Source organism: Zootoca vivipara, chromosome 7 (genome assembly GCF_965207765.1).
Source record: "Zootoca vivipara chromosome 7, rZooViv2.hap1.1, whole genome shotgun sequence".
NCBI lineage: Eukaryota > Metazoa > Chordata > Lepidosauria > Squamata > Lacertidae > Zootoca > Zootoca vivipara.
The window spans coordinates 3,370,765-3,393,542 of NC_142590.1; the positions used below are offsets into that span (position 1 = coordinate 3,370,765).

At 46.4% G+C, this 22,778-nt stretch overlaps 1 protein-coding gene across 1 annotated transcript; it reads left to right on the top strand.

Moving 5' to 3' along the window:
• The first annotated feature begins 3,223 nt into the window (after positions 1 to 3,223).
• HSD17B7 (hydroxysteroid 17-beta dehydrogenase 7) lies at positions 3,224 to 21,789 on the top strand. The gene is made up of 10 exons (XM_035123960.3): positions 3,224 to 3,342; positions 7,777 to 7,980; positions 8,637 to 8,729; positions 11,814 to 11,945; positions 13,879 to 13,993; positions 15,992 to 16,186; positions 18,452 to 18,556; positions 19,267 to 19,323; positions 20,539 to 20,637; positions 21,322 to 21,789. The coding sequence occupies exons 1-10, from the start codon at positions 3,308 to 3,310 to the stop codon at positions 21,421 to 21,423; spliced, it is 1,137 nt and encodes a 378-aa protein (XP_034979851.2). The 5' UTR covers positions 3,224 to 3,307; the 3' UTR covers positions 21,424 to 21,789.
• The last annotated feature ends 989 nt before the right edge of the window (positions 21,790 to 22,778 follow it).

Sequence of the window (22,778 nt, forward strand, 5' to 3'; positions counted from 1 at the left end):
CCATCTCTGCAGCCGCAACCTCAGCCCAGACCCCCCCAGAGAGGAAAAAGCAGCAGAACCCCCAGTATCCCAACATGCACCGCAACCTCGGGACGGCCCAGGCGGGTTCGACGGGAGGAGCGGAGCCACGTGGAAATGAAACGATGCCTTTTGTAACGCATAAAAATCGCACAGGGACTCCATAGGTGCAAAGAGAAGAGCCTCTTTTGTCCAGCCAGCATCCAAACTGTCACTCTGTCAGGGAGTGAGCGGCCTCTTCGGCGAGGAGCACGTGCTGGCAGAGAAATCAGCGGCTTGTGAAGCCTTATTACAGGAGATTGCAACCAACACAGCAATTGGCAAGTGTTTCTTAGAGTCATAATTATAGTCAATATAGGGCGGCACAGAGTTAAATTTTTTAACTTTTTTAATGGTGGTGTGCCGCGTGATTTTTTTCACGGAACAAGTGTGCCATGGCCCAAAAAAGGTTGAGAAACACTGGTTTAACCCTTCACTTTCATCGCCTCAAAACCACCTATCTCTGGGGTTGTCAACCTGCTCCCTGCCGCCCACTAGTGGGCGTTTCAGGATTCTAGGTGGGCGGTAGGGGGTTCTACAGCACAAGCTGAAAAAACAAAACAAAAAGGCTTGAAGTTGGCCTATACACTGCTTATGACTGAGAACGCCTGCTTCTTGTAGCTACTAGCTTCATCTCAGCCAGAGAAGCATGCATCTGTTTTATTTATTATTATTATTTATATATTTTTATATACCATCCTTCATCTGAGGATCACAGGGCAGTTTACAATACAGTGGTACCTCGGTTTATGAACACAATTGGTTCCAGAAGTCTGTTCATAAACTGAAGCGTTCATAAACTGAAGCGAACTTTCCCATTGAAAGTAATGGAAAGTGGATTAATCCGTTCCAGACGGGTCCGCGGAGTACTCAACCTGAAGCGTACTTAACCTGAAGCATGGGTGTAATTGGTTCCGGAAGTCTGTTCATAAACTGAAGCGTTCATAAACTGAAGCGAATTTTCCCATTGAAAGTAATGGAAAGTGAATTAATCCGTTCCAGATGGGTCCGCGGCATTCGTAAACCGAAAATTCGTAAACTGAGGTGTTCATAAACCGAGGTTCCACTGTATAAAAACACAAAAATATATACCATGGTAACAAACAAAAACAATACCCTGTCACACACAGCTTAAAAGGCCATAGTTTGTTTAATTAGCCAAATGCCTTAGCAACACTAAGAAAAGTTCAACAAATTTGGCCAAAAAGAAGATTTTCACTTTTTGAAATATGGCAGTCGTATTTTCAGGGGAGGCCCTTCTCAGTCCCAGCACCCTTGCAGGCATGCTTGGGGGGGGGGTAGGAAAGAGCCTTCTTGGTGGCTGCTCCTGGACTCTGGAGCTCCCTCCCTGGAGAAGCTAGACAGCCTTCCTCCTTGTTGTCCTTCTACTGGCAGGTGAAAACTTTCTTGTTCCAACAGGCTTTGGGGAACTGACTGTGGGTGGATCTACACACAGGGGAAAAAACCCCACTATAAATAAGTCAGAAATTAAATCATTATAACAAAAGGGGGGAAAACCCTATGTAAAAACACTATAGAAAGGTTTTGTGCTCTCTTGTGCCATCTGGTGTTGCATTTTTATAACGCATTCAAATTGGTTTTGTTACTAATGTAGCTGAGTCTTGCTTTTAATGTGATTATTTGCATGTTTTTAATACATCATAGTTGTGGGGCGGCAGCTAGATCACCTCACAATTCTTTGATTTAGTAAAAGTTTGGGTTAAGCAAAGTTTGATTAAACTGTGCCAAACACGAAAATTCCTAGGTTTAGCTCATGCAAACTCAGGGCCAGTTGAGTGCAAGCCATTTAGGAATAAGAGAGAATAAATGGCCCATCAATGGGAACCACCCCCAGGGCAGAAGACTCCATGTGGAGGGAAGTCTCCCCTTCTTGGCCAAGTCTTGTCGGCAGAAGTGAAGGCCAGCTCTAGGGTTTCAACTGTGAATGACTAGGCTGGAGGGAGCAAGGAAGAGGGCAGAACAGGTTTTGCTCTCCTTCAACTCCCAGGATCAGCCAGGCCCTCCCAGGAGGTGAATGCTCTGCAGGGGGAAAGGCAGGGTAGGAATAAATATACCATAGTAGTAATAATTTGCAAGGCTGTGTGTATGATGTAAGGAAAAACTTCTCTTTTTCCCTTATGGGGTAGCTACCCAAGAGCCCATAGAGAGTCCTTTTGTGGGTTCTCTATCAGTAGGAGCAAATAACAGAGACCAACCAGAGAATATTGAGAAGCAAAGCAGCTAGTAAGCCTGATTTTTATTAACTGTTGCAACAGGGTGCTCCCCCACATGCAGGAGAGAGGAGGAGGACCCCGAGCCATGCATGCAAGCCCTTATATAGACATTTTAAATTGCCCGTCCTGGAGTCCAAGACCACCCTCCAGATACATCATACCTACATCACAGAAAAGGTGGTCTACAACAGAAATCTGAGTGCGTTGTTGATCTCCTGTCTGCCAGGATAATGGATCACTGATTGCATTACCTGGGCCATTTCACCACTCTTTTTGTGATAACTATTCCTGAATCCAGGTCACAGGCTCACCCTATTCATACACAGACACACCCTTAAGACAGGATTTGTGAGGAAAGAGACAATGGGGAGGTTTCCCAATTTGACCTTGCAGAGAAATATTTGAGGTCCATTTGTTCAGGACCTAATCTGTGGGGTTTCAGACCTGTGGTTTATAGATACAGTTATGAACATTTAATTCTCTTATATATGACCTTAAAAATTATTATAACATGTTTATACAGTTCCATCAATGTCTGTTTTTTAATGATTGGGGCTCCCCCCTTATGGCGTTAAGATGCTCTTATTTTTAAACCGCCTCGAGCCCCAGAAGGGAAAGGCAGCTTTATCAATAAGCGCATTACAGCAACCACAACTTCCTTATGGCCCTTCCTCCCGGTCCAACCAACCAATGAGGAGCCTGAGTGGCGGTGATCGACAGGCCTCCCGGCCTCTCCGAGCCCCTGCGCCTCCAAGCTGAATGGTTGCCAGGCCTCCCTTTGCCGCCTGCCTCGCCATCGGGCTACCGTCACGCCACTTCGCCGCTTGGCCCCGAGCGAGCACTCTGATTGGGCCAGGGAGGCGAAGGGCAGTAGGAGGGGCGTGGTTTTGAGCCGGCAGGGCGGAAGGCGGGGCCTGGGCGGGGCGGAAGGCGGGGCCAAGCCGTGGCTGCTGGCGGCTCGTCCTCGCCGGCTCCTCGCCTCCTCCAGCCTCCGCTGCCCGCCTGTGCTGTTCGCCATGCAGAAGGTGGCCGTTATCACCGGCGCCAGCAGGTAAGGGAAGCGAGGTCTCTTCTGGGGACCCTTCAAGGTATTTAGACACCTCTAGAGCAAAAAGGGGGAATTTCGCACCTGAAAGCGGGGGCTGAAAAACTGGGTTCCGAAGAGGAGACTCGGCGGCGCTTTAGATCTGTCCAAGAACAAACTAGCGGCGGCAAAAGTGCTCGGGGCGCCTGATTTGCCTGCAGCAGGTCGGGGAGAGACCGGAGACCCGGCAGTGCAGTGAGCTCGGCGGACCCCGATGCTGGGACGGGGTGGAAGCGGGACTTGCCGTCCGCCGGGTTGTGCTCCTCTCGGATCCGCGGAGGTCTCCTGGGCGGCTCGCGGGGGTGCTAAAGGAGGAGACGGGGCGAAGCAGGCAAGACCTGGCGCCCAGGGCAAAGGAGCGCACGGTATCAAAGCCGACACGATTCACAGAATTACAGAGCTGTCGAGTTGGAAGGGGCCACGAGGGTCATCTAGTCCTGCAGGGCAGGAATCTTTTCCCCAACGTGGGGCTCGAACCTACAACTCTGGGATGAAGAGTCTCATGCTCTGCTAACTGAGCTATCGAGGCTCATTGGGGGCAGAGGCTGCCTGTGTCTACAGCCCACTTTGAACCACACTCCAAGCTTACTCTTTCCCTGGGAACTGTAGCTGTGTAAGGGGTAAAGAGCAGCACCCAGAATTATGTGCTTTAAAGGTACCTGTGTGTGAACAGTTGTGACAACAGCAATGAAAAGGGTGGATTTCATAACTTGGATTTTTAGGAAAGTGTCAACATCTGTCTTGCAATAGGTTTATCTGTATGTTTAATCCTATATAATAATGTCCATGTTGTCCCTGCGTCCAGATGTCCCGTGTGTCCCTGGGGTACTGCGCATGTCCCCCAGAGACACAGGGATTGGACGGAGGGACAACCAGGGACACAGGGATTGGACCCGTGCTCTCGGGACACAGGGAACAGCCAACTGCCGCTCCGCCAACCGCCGCTCCGAAGCCCAGTCTCATGCTGGAGGTGCGCGGTGAGGCGGCGGGGGAGAGAAGCGCTCCCCCCCCCGGCATGGGACGGCGCGGAGGGAGGCCCGCTTTGGCTTGGCAGCGGCGGGAAGAAGGGGAGGAATTCCTCCCCTTTTTCCCGCCGCCGCCAAGCCAGTCCCGGAGCCGAATTGCGGCGCGGCGGGGTTTTTCGCCGTTTGCCTCCCCCTCGAGGGAAGGCAAACGGCGAAAAGCCCCCGCTGCGGACTGGCTTGGCGGTGGCGGGAAGACCCGCCACCGCCAAGCCAGTCCCGGAGCCGAATTGCGGCGCGGCGGGGTTTTTCGCCGTTTGCCTCCCCCAGGGGAAGGCAAACGGCGAAAAGCCCCCGCTGCGGACTGGCTTGGCGGTGGGGGGAACATCCCGCCACCGCCAAGCCAGTCCCGGAGCCGAATTGCGGCGCGGCGGGGTTTTTCGCTGTTTGCCTCCCCCAGGGGAAGGCAAACGGCGAAAACCCCCCGCTGCGGACTGGCTTGGCGGTGGCGGGAAGACCCGCCACCGCCAAGCCAGTCCCGGCAGGCCGCTTCCTCTAGCGCCCGTTTTTAAACGGGCTAAAATCCACTAGTGTTTAATGTTATAGTACTGGCTGCTTTGTAGATTTGACAAGAGGCACTAATAGTGTATGGAATCAAAGTTTATCACTGCATTTTAACATTATTGTAATGTGCTTTATGTCTTGCTTCTTAGAGAACTTTTTTGTTTCGTTTTGAAGTCTTGCATCTAACATCTGTACATTATTGAAAACACAGCAGTCAATACAGTGGTACTTCGGTTTATGAACACAATTGGTTCCGGAAGTCTGTTCATAAACTGAAGCGTTCATAAACTGAAGCGAACTTTCCCATTGAAAGTAATGGAAAGTGGATTAATCCGTTCCAGATGGGTCCGTGGCGTTCGTAAACCGAAAATTCGTAAACCGAGGTGTTCATAAACCAAGGTTCCACTGTATTTGTAAATACATGGTGTGGCCATATTTGGAATACCATGTGCAGTGCTGGTTATCCCATCTCAAAAGACATTGTAGAGATAGCAAAGCTATTGGAAAACAACCACCAAGGGTGCAATCCTATACATAGCCACTCAAAAGTAATAAGCTTCATTGAGTTCAGTGGGACACACTTTCAGGTAAGTGTGCACAGGATTGCAGCCTAAAACTAGAGTCCCAACTTCACTTCGCTGAGAGTGTAAGCCCCATTGAATTCAATAGGGCATCTGCTAGTGAAGGGGCTGAAGCACCTGCATTATGAGCATACTGTATGGAAAAGTGTTCTGGCATTTTTAGTTTAGAATAAAAGGGAGTGATAAAAGTTCATAAAACAACGGTCTGTTTCACATGTAACAGTCAGGTGGCTTACAGGATTTTAGCCCGTTAAGTTCCACTCAAAGTAGACCCATTGAAATTAATGGACTTCAGTCATGTCTGTTGCCGGTAATTTCATTTGGTTTTCTCTGAGCAGGACTAACACTACGGTAGTTACAATCCACATGGCTCCTCTTCTCTGCCACACCAGGAGGAAGCAAACCATTTCATGAAAACCAGCATTCACACCTTGTTTCACTCTAAAGCCATGGTTCCCAACATGGGGCACACGCCCCACAGGGGGACAATTTGATTTTTAAGGGGGGCAATTTGGAAGCTCGTTGGACCAAGTTTATGTCATTTTAGGCTTCCTCCACGTGAATAGGAGTTCACTTTTTGAATAATAAGAATTATATGTCACCGGGGGGGGGGGTGGCATCAGGATTTTAGAGATGCTTAGGTGGAGCATGGCCAAAAAGGCTGGGAACCACTGCTCTAAGAAAGCTTGAGCGGAAGCTGAGTTGTTGTCAGTTTGCTGCTGGTTCACACAAAATGCCAAGCCAAAGCTCTGGTTTATTTCTTCCTGGCTGGGGATAAGAAAGCAGCATGTACTAGGAGCCGCCGCAGTTAGCTTTATGGGTGATGAATAAGAAGTAGTTCTCCAGGTGGAGCAGTTGACTTGCCACTAGCCAAGCGACTGCAGCCGTGATTTACAGTCCCCTTCCAAGCCTGCTCTTCTGCCTGCTGCTCTTTAGTTCAGCCACTGCCTCCGTTCCTTTCTTCGCATTGAAGCAAGCTGTTACTTTATTATTCCAAAAAGAGATGGTGACAGTCCCCCAGTTCTGGGTTTGTATCAGCTAGACAAATATATTGCCCTGAGAAAATTTTTGCATACTATTCCTATGGACATTTCCCTTCTCCTGGGAAACTATCCCCCAAAATGGTTCATCTCTGAAAGTTCAGTACAGCTACTTTCAGATCACTGAAACGGTGTATTGTGAAACTGTGAGTTCCTGGGGTTCCTGTTCAGAGGGATGCACAATCAATACCAAGGGCTCGCATTTAGCCTCTGCAAAGCTTCCCGAGTGTCTTTTGAATCCATGGCTTTCATAGCTGTGTACCTCCATTTGAAAGCTTTCCAGGTTTCCCTTACCTAGATAACTGATTCCTGGTTGGATATCTTCTTGAGTGCATTGCTAGCAGGATTTATTTATTTATTGCCCCAGGTTTTAATTTTTTTAAAAAAGGCTAGTTTTGCCCTCGCTTGCGTGAACCATCCTCCTCCTTCAGTCCTTGGTTCTATGTCCTATGCCTTCCTCTCAGGTTTGAAATCACAGTCTTGGGGTCAAGTCCTTGTTCTTGCTTGAGGCGTTTCCTATTGGGGCTCCGTCAAGGCAAACCTGTATCTTGCCAGTGGATCTCCAGATAGCTTATGAATTGAATTTATATAGCCATTCCATGGTTTCTGTGGCAAATTGTCACACTTACTTTCTGTAGGGTTTTGAGACTAGTTAGGGATTCTTTCACTCTTTAGATCATGGTGTCTGTGTAGGGCAGGATTTGCCGCCTGCTTAAATTGTAATTTTGCTGTCTGAAGCAGAATTTATGTATTCTGTCATGCTCATTTCATGTAATAAACTAAACTTTATTCCCTCTGTGTGAAAACGGCTTGTGGGCATCAGATTAAGGATTAACACATATTCATCGCAAATGCGGTCACAATTGTTGGCAGTGTGTGTAAGAGTGAGTGGTGAACTCAAATGTGGGTTCAGACATGTGTCATTGTCACAGTCCCATCACGGAGGGATGTGCAACTTTCTAGACTCAGATGGACCTCTCTTCTCTGCTAGTTTTAATAAGCCAAGAAGGGCAATCGTCAGAGACTTCTCAAATGTCCTGCTCACTAATTGTGAAGGCACATTATTTCATGTGGGTCTGTGCAAAATACCCAGAAGGAAGAGGAGAAGAAGCCCTTGAAAGTGCACAGTTCTTGGTTTTGTTTTGAAGGGAGTGTTTTCAGTTTGGATCTAGGAAAGTAGCATCATATTAGGCCACAAGTTGTGGTACTGGACGCTCTATGGCTGGCCCTGATCCTGTGCTCTTACTGTTGCAGTGGAATTGGATCCGCGCTGTGTGAGCGTCTCCTCCAGGAAGATACCAGCCTCCACGTGTGTTTGGCCTGCAGGAACCTAGAGAAGGCAAACGCCACCCGTAACCACCTGTTGTCCTGCTTCCCCAATGCAGATGTCAGCATAGTTCAAATAGATGTTAGCAAGATGGACTCTGTCTTACGCGCAGCAGAAGAGATCAAGGCAAGGTATGTGGGGGGGGGGCAGGGGCGGGACGGGAATGGATTGGTTAGGCTGCCTGTGCTGTGGGTGTCCTCCAGAGAGCTGCTTCCTTAACTCATCACCTTTCCAGGGCTTACTTTTCTTGCTTGAATCGGACCTGTTCTGAGATGTGATTGTGTAATGTGTGGTGGCCGAGAGAGGTGGTTTGCACAACTGGCGGAATCAAGTCTTCATTAAGCTATAGATGGGATGAGATTATATGTTGAAATGTTCTACGAAGAAACTCCTTGCTGGTAGAAAGCAAGTATCTCAGGGGAAATGTTTCATCATAATCCCCTGGCATACTAGCTTTTTGTATGTAGGGAGGTTTCTGCCCCTCCTCCCCCAAATGGGAGAGCATTCCAACCTGCAGCCTAAAACAGTTTAGGACAAGCTTGACCACTTAATTCTGAGAATTCACCCCTAGTGTGCTTCCTTAGAAAGATTTGGTGTTGGACCAGACATTAGGAAATTTTTTTGATTAACTTTTATATAAACTACTTAGAAATTTGGGGTGATTAGTGTATGAATCCTGTTAAAAAATAAATATATTTTAAATTCTGGGGTACTCTAGCTCTGGTTAATTGCTATTTAAGACTGCTTTCCCATCCTTTCAATAACCACCATTTTTGTTTTGGTGTAGATTTCATCGGCTGGATTATCTCTTTTTGAATGCTGGGATCATGGTAAATCCACGTATCAGTTTATGGGCATTTATACGTGGCATCTTCTCCAGGTATGTTAGATATTAACTGTTCAGTCGCTCGTCTTCATTTTCTGCCTGGCTTTGTGGATAGGAGGGGAGAACACGGAGTTACTTAGGCGGGGTTGTCCAGGGGAAACAAAGTCTTGACCTCACTCTTTATCTGGCCTCCATCCCACATGTTACAAACCTAAAGTTATGGAATGGGTCGTGAACATTTCTCTTCTGAGACAGAATGCTGCAATATGTCAGTGAGCAAAATCTGACTCAAGGCTACCCTCTTAGCATTGCACTTCCTTTCCTGCATATAATGCAGGCAGAAAATTAATAGGCTCTTATTAGAGGTTAGAAAATGTGAAGCTTCCTCAGTGTGTGTGTGTATTTATTTATTTTTTAGTTACTTGTTACCCTTCACTGTTGCAGAGGTACATTTGATTATGTGATAGCACTGAGGAGTAAACAAGGAATAAAACCAAACAAAGCCCTATTCTTTCTGATTCTACGTCTCAAGGTGATGATCCTGCACCCTCTACCTCAAGGCTGCCTCCAATGTTCCTAATGTGAAACATATTAGAAGCCAAGTGTATCGGAAGCCATTTTGGCATATAAGTGGTGTATAAAATAATAATAATAATAATTAGTAATAATTTATTTATACCCTGCCCATCTGGCTGAGTTTCCCCAGCCACTCTGGGCGGCTTTCAACAGAACAGAACAGTAAAATGCAACAATCTATTAAACATTAAAAGCTTCCCTAAACAGGGCTGCCTTCAGGTGTCTTCTGAAAGTCCGGTACAATAGTTGTTTTTCTCCTTGACATCTGGTGGGAGGGCGTTCCACAGGGCGGGTGCCACTATTGAGAAGGCCCTCTGACTGGTTCCATGTAACTTGGCTTCACGTAGTGAGGGAACCGCCAGAAGGCCCTCGGCGCTAGACCTCAGTGTCTGGGCTGAATGATGGGGGTGGAGATGCTCCTTCAGGTATACTGGACCGAGGCCGTTTAGGGCTTCAAAGGTCAGCACCAACACTTTGAATTGTGCTCAGATAAAATTGCATAGTGAGTTCAGACTGGTATTTATGTTCGTGTGTGTGTGTGTGTGTGTGTGTGTGTTTGTGTTCAGAAGGGTTGGCTTGTCAGCCTGCTGCTGCAAAAACAACAGACTCTTGTGACGTGTAAAGTCTAACAATCTATCTTTCAAGGATTTGCATCCACTTTGTCAGATGTGTGAAGTTTTATATTCTGTTCAGGGAGGGAGGGAGAGAGAGAGAGAAACAGAGGCAGACAAAAACAGAGAAAGAAGTAATGTGAAAAAGGAGGGGGAATGACACCATTAAGACATAATCGGTGTCAGTCTGCCTGAGCCACTTAAACATGCATAGAGGATCCTGCGGAGGGATTGGGACTCTAGTTGGGAAGCAGCTCAGCTCGCTATCTGCCTAAATGCAAAATATATGGGTTGGATCCTGAGTCCTGTCATACTTTCAGTAGACTCACAGGGAGGATTTCAGCATTGTGCCCTTCCAGTGGTCCTGTCAGTGTAAGCATTTCCTGTGGGTTCTCCAGTCCCCCCCCCCCAAAAAAAGCCTTCTCTTTTTGGCAGAGGACTAGTGAGATTCATTGTGTGTCTCCCATAGTGCACCTGCTTAGTAGAATTCAGCCCATGGAACTCAATGAAACTTTAGTTGCCTGACTAACGTATGTCCCACTTATACCTATGGGCCTACACAAAGTAGTAATGCTAATATTTGTTAGTCTTTTCCCCCAAAAAATGAAACAAATGGACTGAATCCAACCACACACACTCATACTTACCTACCTCTGTATGTCAGGAACAATGCTTTTATGTTGAGCAGGTGGCTAGACCAGTAAGACAGCAACAAAGCTGTCCTGGAACATGTGTGACATTTGCAGTTTACTTGCCCTTGTCAGTGTAGTTGGAAACACAGGAAGACTGTCTAGCAGTCCTGTTACAATATCTGTATCTGGAATAAGTTGAGGATCCTATTTCCTCTCTCCTTTTCGCTGTCTCCCTTTTCCGTGTCCCATTTGCTGTAAACTCTTGCTGCTTGCTTTCAAGATCTTGCCTTCATCTCTCGTCTCTTGTTCTTTGACCTTTGTCCTTCCAAATTCTCACCATTCTCTTGGCCTCATCCTGTCCGCCAAACCTAGGAGTCCTGCTTCTGTCTCTTCATCTCTGTTGAAATAGAAATAGAATTATATATTGAAATGGTGGCTGAGGCTTACCTGCTTTCAACCTTTACCTCCTCATTCTTTTTCCCTATTGTGTGTCTGCCCTTTTCTATCATGTTCTTTTCCCAGCCTCCATCTTTTTAGTCTGTGAGTAAGGTACTGGTACTTTTAAAAAAAGGACTGTGAGAATAAAAATTTGTTTACATCAAAAACGTGGGCTGGACCTTGAGAAATGTATTGATGTATGAGAGTTGGAAATACTTTCATTTGGGCATTGCTACTTGACTCCTTGACTGAGACACCCCCCACACACATTTTCAAATGCATCTCTGTAACCATGTGGACTAGAAAGTTTCTTGTTTGTTTCCTACCGTAATTTCTGGATTCCATCAAGTTCTTGTGAGCCACAGATTGTGCCCTCTAAGCTTCATGTGAGGTGATCAGATGCAAGGGAAGGGAAGGTTCCAGCCTCTTTTGAATTTCCTGAATAGAAGAAGGCATTTCAGCAGGTGCAGCCCCTTTGTCACGATAAGCTGCATCTGCCAAAATTCCTCCTTATACACAACTGTCAAAGGCTCTTGACAGCAAAGTTATCCTGTGTCTCTCTCTCAGTTATCCAAGCTGCAATGTCTTAATATTTACCTGTTTTCCTTTCTGTGCCTGCACTCATTCCTTTCTCTTTTTTCCCAATTTTTGAGTTCATCCTTTTTAGAAATGGGGAAGACGCACACAAATTCGAGCTGTGAGAACACCATTGACTTGTATTTTCTGTAATCGGCGTTTTGTCAAACCGAGTGTGATCTCCTTGTTAGACCACTGAAACGCCTTGAGCTAGTGTTCCCAGAGAAGAATCCTGAAATGGCTTAAAATCTCTAACCTAACAACTGCCTGTTCTATTTACTTTTGTATCCTGCTCTTCCTCTAAGGAGTTCAAAGCAACACACTTGGGTTTCCCCTGCAGTCTCCCATCCAAATACTGACCAGCCCCAAACCTGTCTAGCTTCAATGATGGAACATCCTCAAGAGGAACAAAATGAAGCAAAGTCCTCTTTTGCCCAGTATGTGCTACTTCCTTTCTGACACGGGATCTACATTTCTGTCTTGGTTTTATGTAGCAGTCCTTATTTGCATAAAGTTGTTTGCTATCTTCATCTTGTGTGTTCTGATAATGAGCCTCCAAGGTAGGTTATACTGCTGAGGAATCGACAACCAGGTATTGTTACTTACCCAAGGTAGCTGTAGCCATTGGCCGTCTCTGGCAACAGGATGGATCCCTGCTACCTCACACTGCTGTGCATTCTGCCAATCAAAAATAACATCAAATCTGCCTTCTGTTTTAGGTTTCCTGCCAACTGCAATATACTTTCTGCTAGCTTTGTTCCTGTTGTAGAAGTGGACAACTCCACTTTTCTTCTGACCCATTGCTAATTATTTCCAGACACACACCTGGCTTTGTATCACAAGAATCCTAAAGTATCAGTCACCTCATAGGCTTTATCCACACATAACACAAAGCCATGGTTCGTTTAGCCCAACTGTGGGTTGTTGTTTTTTAAGTGTCTGAGTCCACCCCACACTAACAATGGTTTATTTCCAGACAGCAAAGCATGATTTGAAACCATGGCTCATTTTTGACTTGTTTGGTTTTTTTTATGATGCCTGAGCCAGGATCCTGGTTTTTTAACCTTTGTTTTGGTGTCCTGCCACAGATAGATACCGTACTCACGAAGTTACAGAGGTGGGAGGCAAGACCAGTGGGAAAACAAAGCCACTCCCCCTGGCTAAGCAACTCTTGGGGTTACTTTTCCAGAAGTAGCTCTCTTGCTTCAGGTTGTGAGGCAAATGGAGATAAAATTGAAAGAGGTTTCACCTGCTTTGCTACTTTGCTGTCTATATAGGACTCCATGTTGAAAACACAACAACTTTTTAAAATTGGCTATCCTGATCATTGCACCTACCCACAAATTTTATCATTTCAGCCAGCAAATTACTTAATCAAAACAAAACAAAAAAACTAATAGCCTCCCCCGTCACTTAATGGATTCAGAATTTCTGATCTGAAGGCAGCATGGTGTGTGTCTGTGCTGGGCAGCTGGTTTGGCTTGGGGCAGGTGGATAGCAGTTGAAAATTGGTGAAAATTTCTCACTTTGTTTGCACAGCTGTCCAATTGTAAGGAAGTTGGTGATGGAGAGGCAATGCCAGTTACAGGAGCAATGTGATGGTTTTGGGACAACAGACAGGAGGGAGAAATACACAAAATTGAGCAAGCCAAGCTGTGATTTCTTTCCTCTGAGACTCATCATAGCTTGTTTGACAATCCATGTCAATGTGGCCATTGTTTCTGAAATCCTTGTTCTAGAATAGCAGCTCTTGGTTGAACTGAAGGCTGCCATTTTGGTTTGCTTCTTAACAGCCGCAACCTGGGAGGCTGCTTGAAGAATCTCTCAAATTCAAACACAACTATTATATTTGTCTCTTTGTGGATGCGATCCAGAGGAAAGCTGTGCACACAACTAGGGGGTTCATAGAAATTTCCTCTGCAACTGGCTTGCAGTGCCGAAAAGAACACAAGGGCACAGCTGGATCCAGCCAAGAGTTCATCTCGTCCCACATCCTGTTTCCACCAGTGGCCAACTGGGCAACTAACATAAAGGCATTTTAAAAACCAGCCGCCTCTTCAGCATGTAATTAAAACATCCAATAACTTTCTGGCTCTTTTATTTATTTTACTTGTTCTTCTGTTCCTTTCATTGTAACCATGGGAATCACCTGGGATTAGTGGTAGTCCTTGGATCACAGTTTGGAACGATGTTCCAGATAAAAACGAGCTACAGTTTCTGTCATTTCTCAAAGATTGCTTCCTTTTTGCCGGCATAAGCCATCTCCACCCACACTCCCATTCAGTTGCAAGGACTGTAATATTGGTTAGAGGTTTCTCCTAAGGGCAGCAGTCCTCTCTTCTACTCTATAACCTCTTCCCCTGTTTTCAGGAGGGCATACCAGATGCTGACTACGGCAGAGGGGCTGATGAGCCAAGGGGACAGGGTCACTGCAGATGACCTTCAGGAGGTCTTCCAAACAAATCTCTTCGGACATTTCGTACTGGTAGGGAAGCTTTTACCTCGTTTGTGTCACACATCCTGGTGTTGTGCAAATGTTATCTGGGGGTTTGTACATATATTGCAAGGCATTATTCTAGGTGATCTATGTATTGTGGAATGTTTCCCTACATGCCAGCATTAAAGATGGTTGTGAACAAGCTCTCACCTCTTTAGTTAATACAGTGGTATATCTGATGAGCCTTCTGCAGATAAGAATAAGGATGCATACTTGCATAGGTAAGTTTGCCAGAAGTTGGTCCTTTGTCAGTCAGTGTAATGTAATATCTCTAGCTCTCAACTTTGGTGGCTGTTGCTGGTCTCGGAAGATTAAATTGAATGTGCTAATTCTCAAAAACTGAAGAAGTCTCAGTAGATTTGCTTTGGTGTAGTTGCTTTTTGGGCTCAATTCTGCAGCAGCAGCAGCAGCATCTGGTTTGACTTTCTGGATGTGATCTGCCGATTTCACAATGGGGTGGTAGCTGACAGAAAAGCCGACCAAAATTTCTGCCTCATTGACTTCAGGACTCAACTCACTGCTGGTCCTTTCAGTGAACCTCCAGCAGAGGCAATCTTGTAAGCTGCAGTTTGGCCACAGGACAAAAAAATGTTGACAATATAGTAGCCGGTATAGTAGCTTTATCTCCACAATTTTATCCTGTCATTTCCTTTAGTGTCCACTGCATAGAGCTAATGTATTCTGGCAGGAGAGGCAGGGGTGAGTTGGGGCAACACAATCATGAAGCTGTAGGTTTTATTGGCAAAGCAGGTGGAACCTTAACTGTCAAGAAGGGCAAAACCTCTTGTCCAAGGACGGTGGCGATGCTGCCGTGCATCTATAACACATGAGTGGCGTTGCAAAGTGCTGTGTTACAATTTCATGCCCGTGCTGTGAAATCGGAAACCAAGGACCTGTTCCAAAGGTTTATACTGACTTGTGGTTCACTTAAGAAGAATATGTTTCCCCGATGTATACTGTTATAAGTCATGTTGTATGAACAGGAAAGTAAATACATTTGTAAAGTACTTTAAGGATCTTTGGGGAAATCCTGTTGGTTCTGTTGAGTGTGGGTCAGCTTTGTTTTAGAATGTATACAGTGGAACTTTGGGTTACGTACCGTCCTCCTTACAAATGCTTCAGGTAAAGAGCTCCACTAACCTGGAAGTAGATGCCCCTAGTTGCGAACTTTGCCCTGGGATGCGAGTGGAAGTTGTGTGCAGGGGGCGCGGCAGTAGCGGGGGGGCCCCGTTAGCGAAAGCACGCCTCATGTTAAGAACAGTTTTGGCTTAAGAATGGACCTCCGGAACGAATTAAATTTGTAACTGGAGGTACCACTGTATTCTGAAAACAATATTGATTTAAAAAAATAAAAAAAATGCCAATAGGAGGGGGATATCTATTGGGTCTGTGCTAGACTCATTCTGATTTATAGTCTTTTTTTCTTTCCTAGATGAAAATGCAGAACATACCGTACTTCTTGCAAGTAGAACTTGTGAGGAAGGATCTGGATCAGGGGTTGCCAAACATTTTACTCCATGGGCCACTTGAAAATTGCAGAGGAGCTTAGTGGATAATGATTCCCCCCCCCCTTTGTAGTAATTGTAGTGCACTGTGCTAGGTGCTGTATGATTTTTAATTGTATTTTAATTGCTCCTTTTGTTTTTTATATATTATATTACAGTTTGACTGATATTAAATATAGTAAATATTTATAATTATTTTAACCGTGTTTTTATTGCTGCTTTTATTTCACATTGTACAGTATTACAATTTAAATTTATTCAAATCCAAAATTCAAATACAATATAAGAAATAAAAGAAGCAATTAAAACAGTTAAAACTCAATATAAATGTTTAATGTGATGGATGTGCTGTCTCTTGTCTTCAAACACAAATCCACAGGCATACTGTGGACCACAGTTTGGGAACCCTTGTTCTAGATTGTATGCTGCTTGAGGAAGGAACTTGGAGCCTTGCCAAAGCCTGGTTTTTTCATTTTTGCAGATCCGTAACCTGGAGCCTCTGCTCTGCTGCCTTGAAAGGCCCAGCAAGCTTGTCTGGACCTCTTCAGTCAATGCCTGCAAATCTAACTTCTGCCTCGATGACTTTCAGCACAGGCAAGGCAAGGAGGCCTACAGCTCTTCTAAATATGCTACTGACCTTACAAGTGTGGCTCTGAACAACCGGTTCAACAAGCAGGTGAGAGCACCCTGTCCTAGTCCTTTCAAAGTGCTTCTCATCCCATCTGTGTCCGCTGGCCCTTCCGACAGAAAGCAAAAGAAGATGGCATTCTTTTCAGGAAGGTTGGCGAAGGGCGCCAAGATAATTGGGTGTGAGTCCCATCAGTGGAAGGCTGTGCAAGGACTTACACATCTGCAATGGGGTCCCCCCTCTACACACCTCATGCCTCCCAAATTGGCTCTGAGGTGTGTGGGTTGGGGAGACCCCCAGAATGTGGTGAGAAGAGTGAGGGGGGCGCCCCGTCTGGCAAGCTGAAACGCTTGTGGTGGAGGAACACTTGATGTAGTGTGACTCTGAATTCCTCCCATTGTGTTGCGACTTTTCTGAACCGCTGCTTAATCCCTGGAACATTTGTACTCAAATGTTTTGGGAGTTCAGCACAAACTCAGGACAAGCCACTGAATTTGGTACTGGCTACAGAATTCAGTCTCCTGAGAATCTGTCTCTTCCTTTTTTTAAAAGGAAGTTTCTAATACACATGGCTGCAAAAACAAGCTTTCAACTTAACAGACAATGCCTGGTCAAATGCCTGAATTTTGAGGGTGGGAAAAGGGGAGGCTTTTATCAGATTGACTACTCCTCTATTTTCCCTTCTTGTGAATAGGGAAAGCAAAATAAATCATGCAGACTAAGGGGTCTTGAGCAAATTTGTTTAATTGGCATAATTTATACAGGACATAGAATTTTAGCTTTTTTTGTGCTGTGTGGGTGACAAAATGAGACTGCATTCTCCATGGTGGCCCCCAGATTATGGAACTCCTTTCCAAATTACAGTTGGTTGTCCCCGAACATTGGACTCATTGAGATGCAAGGTAAAAGCATAGTTATTTACCAAGATCTTTGTATATTATGTGATGCTGCTGCTAATGTCCTTGTTGCTCTTGGCCCCTATTGTGATGAAGGGTAAGATATAAGTACAAGGAAATGAACAAATACAAACTTGGGTTACTTTGGTTCAGATTTTGCCCTTGTTTTGGACAACATTATACACTGTCACCTATGGAGCGTTTTTTAAAATATGCAAGGTGTATCACAATCTTGTCTTGTTTATCTTTGCAACACCCCCCTGTAAAATGTTGTTTCCGTATTGGGGTGAAATAAAATTGACCATGGCCAATAGCAATTTCATGATAAGACAGTTCTTTCTCTAAAGTGCCCTTAAGAGCTGAGAGCAAATTGGCAAGATGTCCTGCTGTTCCTGTGGGTCCTATTTTAATAGTCACAATGACCCTGGAAAGTCGCTTAGGCTGTCTCCAGGCTGCCCAGTCAGGAGTTGACCCCTGATCTCCCTTCTCTGGGTCAGACTGCTGCACTGTGACTTCTCACATCTGTTCCTGCCCCACCAATCCCTTGCTATCCTGTCTGTCCTCCTTCCACGCATGAGTCAGAGGCCTAGTCCACACCAGAACTTAATATGGACTAGAAGCTTCTGTTTTGTGATGTCCACACAGTGCCTCGCCCATAAGGCCCACCTTCGCTATTTTATTCAGATTCTCCGAATCTATGAATAATTTCTTAAGAGGAAATAAAAATCCAACATAAAATCACTTGCCACTGGGGTGTGGGTGCCCTGAAGTGCCTTCTGTGACTGGGTTCCCCCTCCACAATGTGTGTGATGATGTTTCACTGGGTGCTTTGGAGGGGAGGAAGAGAAAGAAAAGTGCTGTGTCTACATCCCCACACTGTTGCTCTCCTTGTCCTGCCTTTGCTGTTTATGTCCTTTTGGAAACTGCACAGCGGCTTTATGTTTTTTTGGGGTGAGGGATTTCTGGAGACCAGCTTCCTTCACATTGACATGCAATCACATGTAAAGCAGTGACTTGGCGATGCTGTTCTTTCCCAAGCCATCCTTCCACAATAGCAGAGAAAGTGCTTTCTAATGAATGGGCAGGGGAAACCTCTCAGGTTTTACAGCTCTGAAGTCAGCCAAATGCAGGATTTCCGCCTCCCATTCAGAAGTAATTCTTGTGTTGTTTATGTCATTTACATGTAGAAAGGGCAGAATAGTAAGTTAACAAAACCAGGAGGGAATATTTTAAAAGCTTGCACCTCTTTCTGTTAGGAACCTGACACAAGCCCTGTCTACTTAGTGTGAGTGTGGGTGTCTGCCGGCAGTTGTGTGTGTGTCACAGTGTAGCCCACTGGAGTCATCTCTCTCTCTCTCTCTCTCTCTCTCTCTCTTTCTCTCCCCCCTCCCCCCTCTCTCCATTGCTCTCTCAACAGGGCCTGTATTCTAGCGTTGTGTGTCCAGGTGTTGTGATGACCAACATGACGTTTGAGATTTTGCCCCCTTTCATCTGGAAGTTATTTTTCCCCATTCTGTGGCTGGTGAGTGTGATGGTCTTCAGAAACTGCAGTAAACCCTTAAGTTAGTTTCTAGGAACTAGAGGCTGATTCAGAGAAATTTGTAAGCAGAGAGAAAAGCTGAAGTGGACAAGGGAACAAATACAAGCATCTGGTGCTGTCAGACTTTGCAGTATATTTTCCTACAGAGGAAGCCCTTTTTGACTATTTCTTATTTGGGGTAAGATCATAAGAAGAGCCTGCCAGGTCAGGCCAGTGTCCCCTCTCTCTACTCCAGCATCCTGTTCTCAGAGTAGCCAACCAAGTGCCCACGGGAAGCCCCAAAGTGGGGCCTGAGCACCAGAGCCCTCTCCCCACTTGTGATGGACAGCAACTAGCATTCAGAAGCATACTTCCTCTGACAGCGGAAGCAGAACATCGCCATTGTGGCTTCTCCTCCAGGAATTGGTCTCCTCTTTTAAAGCCATCCAAATTGGTAGCCGTCACTCCCTCTTGTAGGAGCAGCCTTCTTAGTTTATCTAGGCGTTGTGTCTGCCCTGGAACTTGCAACTTTCAGCTTTGCTGGACGTCTACAAGTTCTAGTGGTATGAGAGAGGGGTATGACTGCTACTTTTGGGCAGGCAGAGGGTGGTGGTGTTTTCCTTGCCCTCTTGGAGTTGCTTCTCCAGCTTCAGTGCCATAGAGCAGAAAGAAGAGAGAACTGACTTCCTGCTTTTCTCTCCCCACAACTCCAGTTCCGCCTTTTTACCAACACATATACGCTGACGCCGTACAATGGAGCAGAAGCGCTGGTAAGATGCTTTGGCACTTTGACATGTTGTACGTTGTGCCTGTCTGATCCATAGCGTTTGCCTTGTGATACCCGGTGTAGCAAGAGGTTCACGGGCACTTTCTTCCCACTTCTGGGGAACCTGCTGGGTGAGGTGAGGAGGGCAAACTCTGGCCTGCACTCCCAGCCAGCAACTGTGTGTGTGCACACGCGTTTGCTGCCTCGGTTTGTTTGATCTGATTGATGCCTGCCTGCAGGTAGGAGTGTGTTTGTGCCGATTATAGTGTGGGATGTTGCTTGATGGCTGGCTGAGTGAATGCCGCTTGGGTGGCGGTGGGGGGGGAGTGGTCCAGGGCCTGTCTCACCAAATAACAACAGGCCCAGGGTGACATCAATATCCACACAGAGGCTGCTGGCTCAAGACTTCGTGACTACCATCGGTCTTTCTCAGTTGGTCATCGTTCCAACACACCAGGCAGAGCAAAGCCTTGATGTAGTCTGTGCCCCAAGTGATATGAGGGACGGACTGAGGATAGGGGCAGTGCCATGCCCCCCCCCCGTCATGGTCAGATCATTATCTGCTTCAGTTTGGATGGACAACGAGTGGTGGGCACATTCAGATGGCTCACCCTTGCAGACTGAGGGAACTCGGTGTGTTCCTGAATGCTCTGGGGCATTTTCCAGAGGAGAGAGCTGGTGGAGTCCTTATCTCACAATGGAACAGCAAGATGAAATAGGCAGTTGCAATGATCACGCCCAGGAATGCAGGCTCTGGACCCTTCAGATTGGAACAGCTCTCAGTCAGCTGCCAGTACCTCCTTTGGGTGGAGAGGGCTGTGGTGGGGCAGATACAGGCATTCTTGGAGGACACAGATTATTTAGATCCATTTGAATCTGTGTTCAGGCTGAGCCATGGAACTGAGTTGGCCTTGGTCTCCCTGATGGATGAGCTCTGCAGAGATTGGGACTGCCGGGGGGGGGGGGAGAGTGCATCATTGTTCTACCTTTTTGATCTCTTGTTGATATTTGATACCATCGATCATGGTATCCTCCTGGACTGGGAATTGGCACTGTATTACAGTGGTTCCAATTCTACCTTCTCCCTGGCAGCTACATTATGGGGTTATCTCGTTTGAGCCTTTTAGATCCAAATAGAGCCCCACAGAGGCAGCGGTTGTCTTAAGTCAAGCACACTTGCAAGGAAATAACTGCTCACTTGTTTGTATCCCCTTTCTAGGTTTGGCTGTTCAAGCAGAAGCCCGAGTTGCTGGACCCACTGGTGAAATTTCACAGCTGCACCACAATATTTGGGAAGAACTATGTTGAGATCCGCAAAGTAAGTAGACCCCTTCATTTGTATTGTGTTGTCATGCTTTCATGCTTTTGGTGCACCCTATGCCACAGGAAATTATGGAGGACCTACGTCATGAAGCGAGGCAAGGCTTCCATTAAGAGGCAGCAGAATCTACCAGAAAGTTCCACTGCACAAAGCCTCATAGAAATGAATGTTACTCACCAGGGGGTTTAGAGATAGGAAGGGCTAAAACCTACATTTATTTTTAAATGCTTTTTATCTGGATGTACCCCCCCCCCTGCTTTATCTGAACACAAGGGCGAAAGATGTGCCTTGCTGGACTAGATCAAAGGCCCACCCAAGCCAGCGTTGTCTCCCACTGCATGCCCACAAGCAGGCTGTGATCGCATCAACATTCCCCACTTGCAGTGATCAGGCGCAGACTGACGATTGATGCGCAGAGTGTTTTATGGCTCCTGCCATTTTGCAACCCAGGGGCTTTGCACTGAGAAGTGCCAGCCGCTTGCCACCTTCATTTCCCCAAGAAAGCAGCTGGGCCAGAGGAGCCAGCAACTGTGGTATACAGCTCCTCGGTTCCATTGGCTGATGGAAGGGAGGGATGGCTCTGGGGTCTCCTTGGGGGTGGGGGGCTTGAGGTAAAGGAAAGAAAATGCTGCTGGTTCTGTGGAACCTGTCCAGATCACAGCTGGGTTCTGTGTCTTTCAGATGGATCTCAGCGAAGATACTGCAGAGAAGCTTTATGAGAAGCTGCTGGAACTAGAGAAGCAACTTCTTGCAAGGTGGAACAGCCCACAGCATAAAAAATAGCAAAGCCAGACCAGCCTTTAGCCACCATTCCTCATGGCAATGAGTTTCTTCCACTTGGGACAGTTAAGAACCTTGGCTCCTCACCCCCACCCCCACCCCACCCTGGCCTTTGCCTTTTGCAATGCAAACCTCTCTAGAGATGTATTTTTTGGCTGTCATGAAGTTGAATTTGCTGAAAGAAACCATAAAGTCTTACAGTTCAGTCCCTGCCCCCCCCGTGTGGTTTTTATAATGCCTTTGCTCTCCTTTTAGTGGTGATGTCTTTACGTCACTGCAACATTTGCCTTTCCCTCATTACGTGTTTCCTGAAGCCTTTGTACTCCTCAGAGCCGGATGTTTCTCAAATAATAAATGAAATGAAGGGTCGCTGTGTCCTTGTTTCAGAAGGGGGCATTTGGGGGGGAGAGGGGTAGTCCTGTCATTAGGTTGTGTGGCATTGCCTACCAGAGAGCAAAGTAGAGCTGGTTTGTTCAACCTTTTTCTGCCCTGGCTCCACTTTTGACCCAAACATGCTTTTGGGGACCCGTTTCTTAACCCTTGCATGGTGGAAGTGCTGCTGTTGTGACCCACCTTGGGTGCCAATCTGCAAAATCCAGTTCACCTTTGCTCAGATTCAGCGCTAAAGAGTGGGCATTCCCTGGGGAAAGTGGCAGGACAAGCGGAAGTCTGGATGAGCCCTAAGATTGGTCAACATCCCCTCCCACCATATCATATTTCCAAGAACTCTAAATAGTTTGTATTTTAAGCAGACAGAGTGAAAGATGGATGCATGGGAGTAGGGGAAAAGAAATGCTGTTCTATGCAGAGAGTACTACTCTGCTATTCAAACATCAGTGGGAAACTGTTTTAAGTGCTTTAGATCAGGCATCCCCAAACTTGGCCCTCCAAATGTTTTGGGATTACAATTCACATCATCCCTGACCACTGGTCCTGTTAGCTAGAGATGATGGGAGTTGTAGTTGGGAACGTTGGGCATTCCCCTTCTATCAGTACTATCAGTAGCATCACCTGGCATGAAGGGGTTCACTCAATACAGTTCGATTTCCCATGGGTGAGGTATCTCCCCCCTCCCCATTCCAGCTGCACAAGTGCCCTTGTGATCCCAGGACGTGATCTGAGCGCACCTGATGCAGCTACCTTGCAAAAACTAAGCATCCCACACAACAGGACTAGACTGTGCTCTGGACACCCCACGAGATTCATCTGCTATAACAGCAGAGTCAAGGTCTTGGTGGATGCAAGCAATGTTATCCTCAAAATGTTTTGCAAACAAGTCACAGCAGCTACTGTTGGTTCCGCCACCTCCTCAGGGCCAGCCTGTAAAAGGCCCCGTACAACCTGGAAAAGTTGTCTTT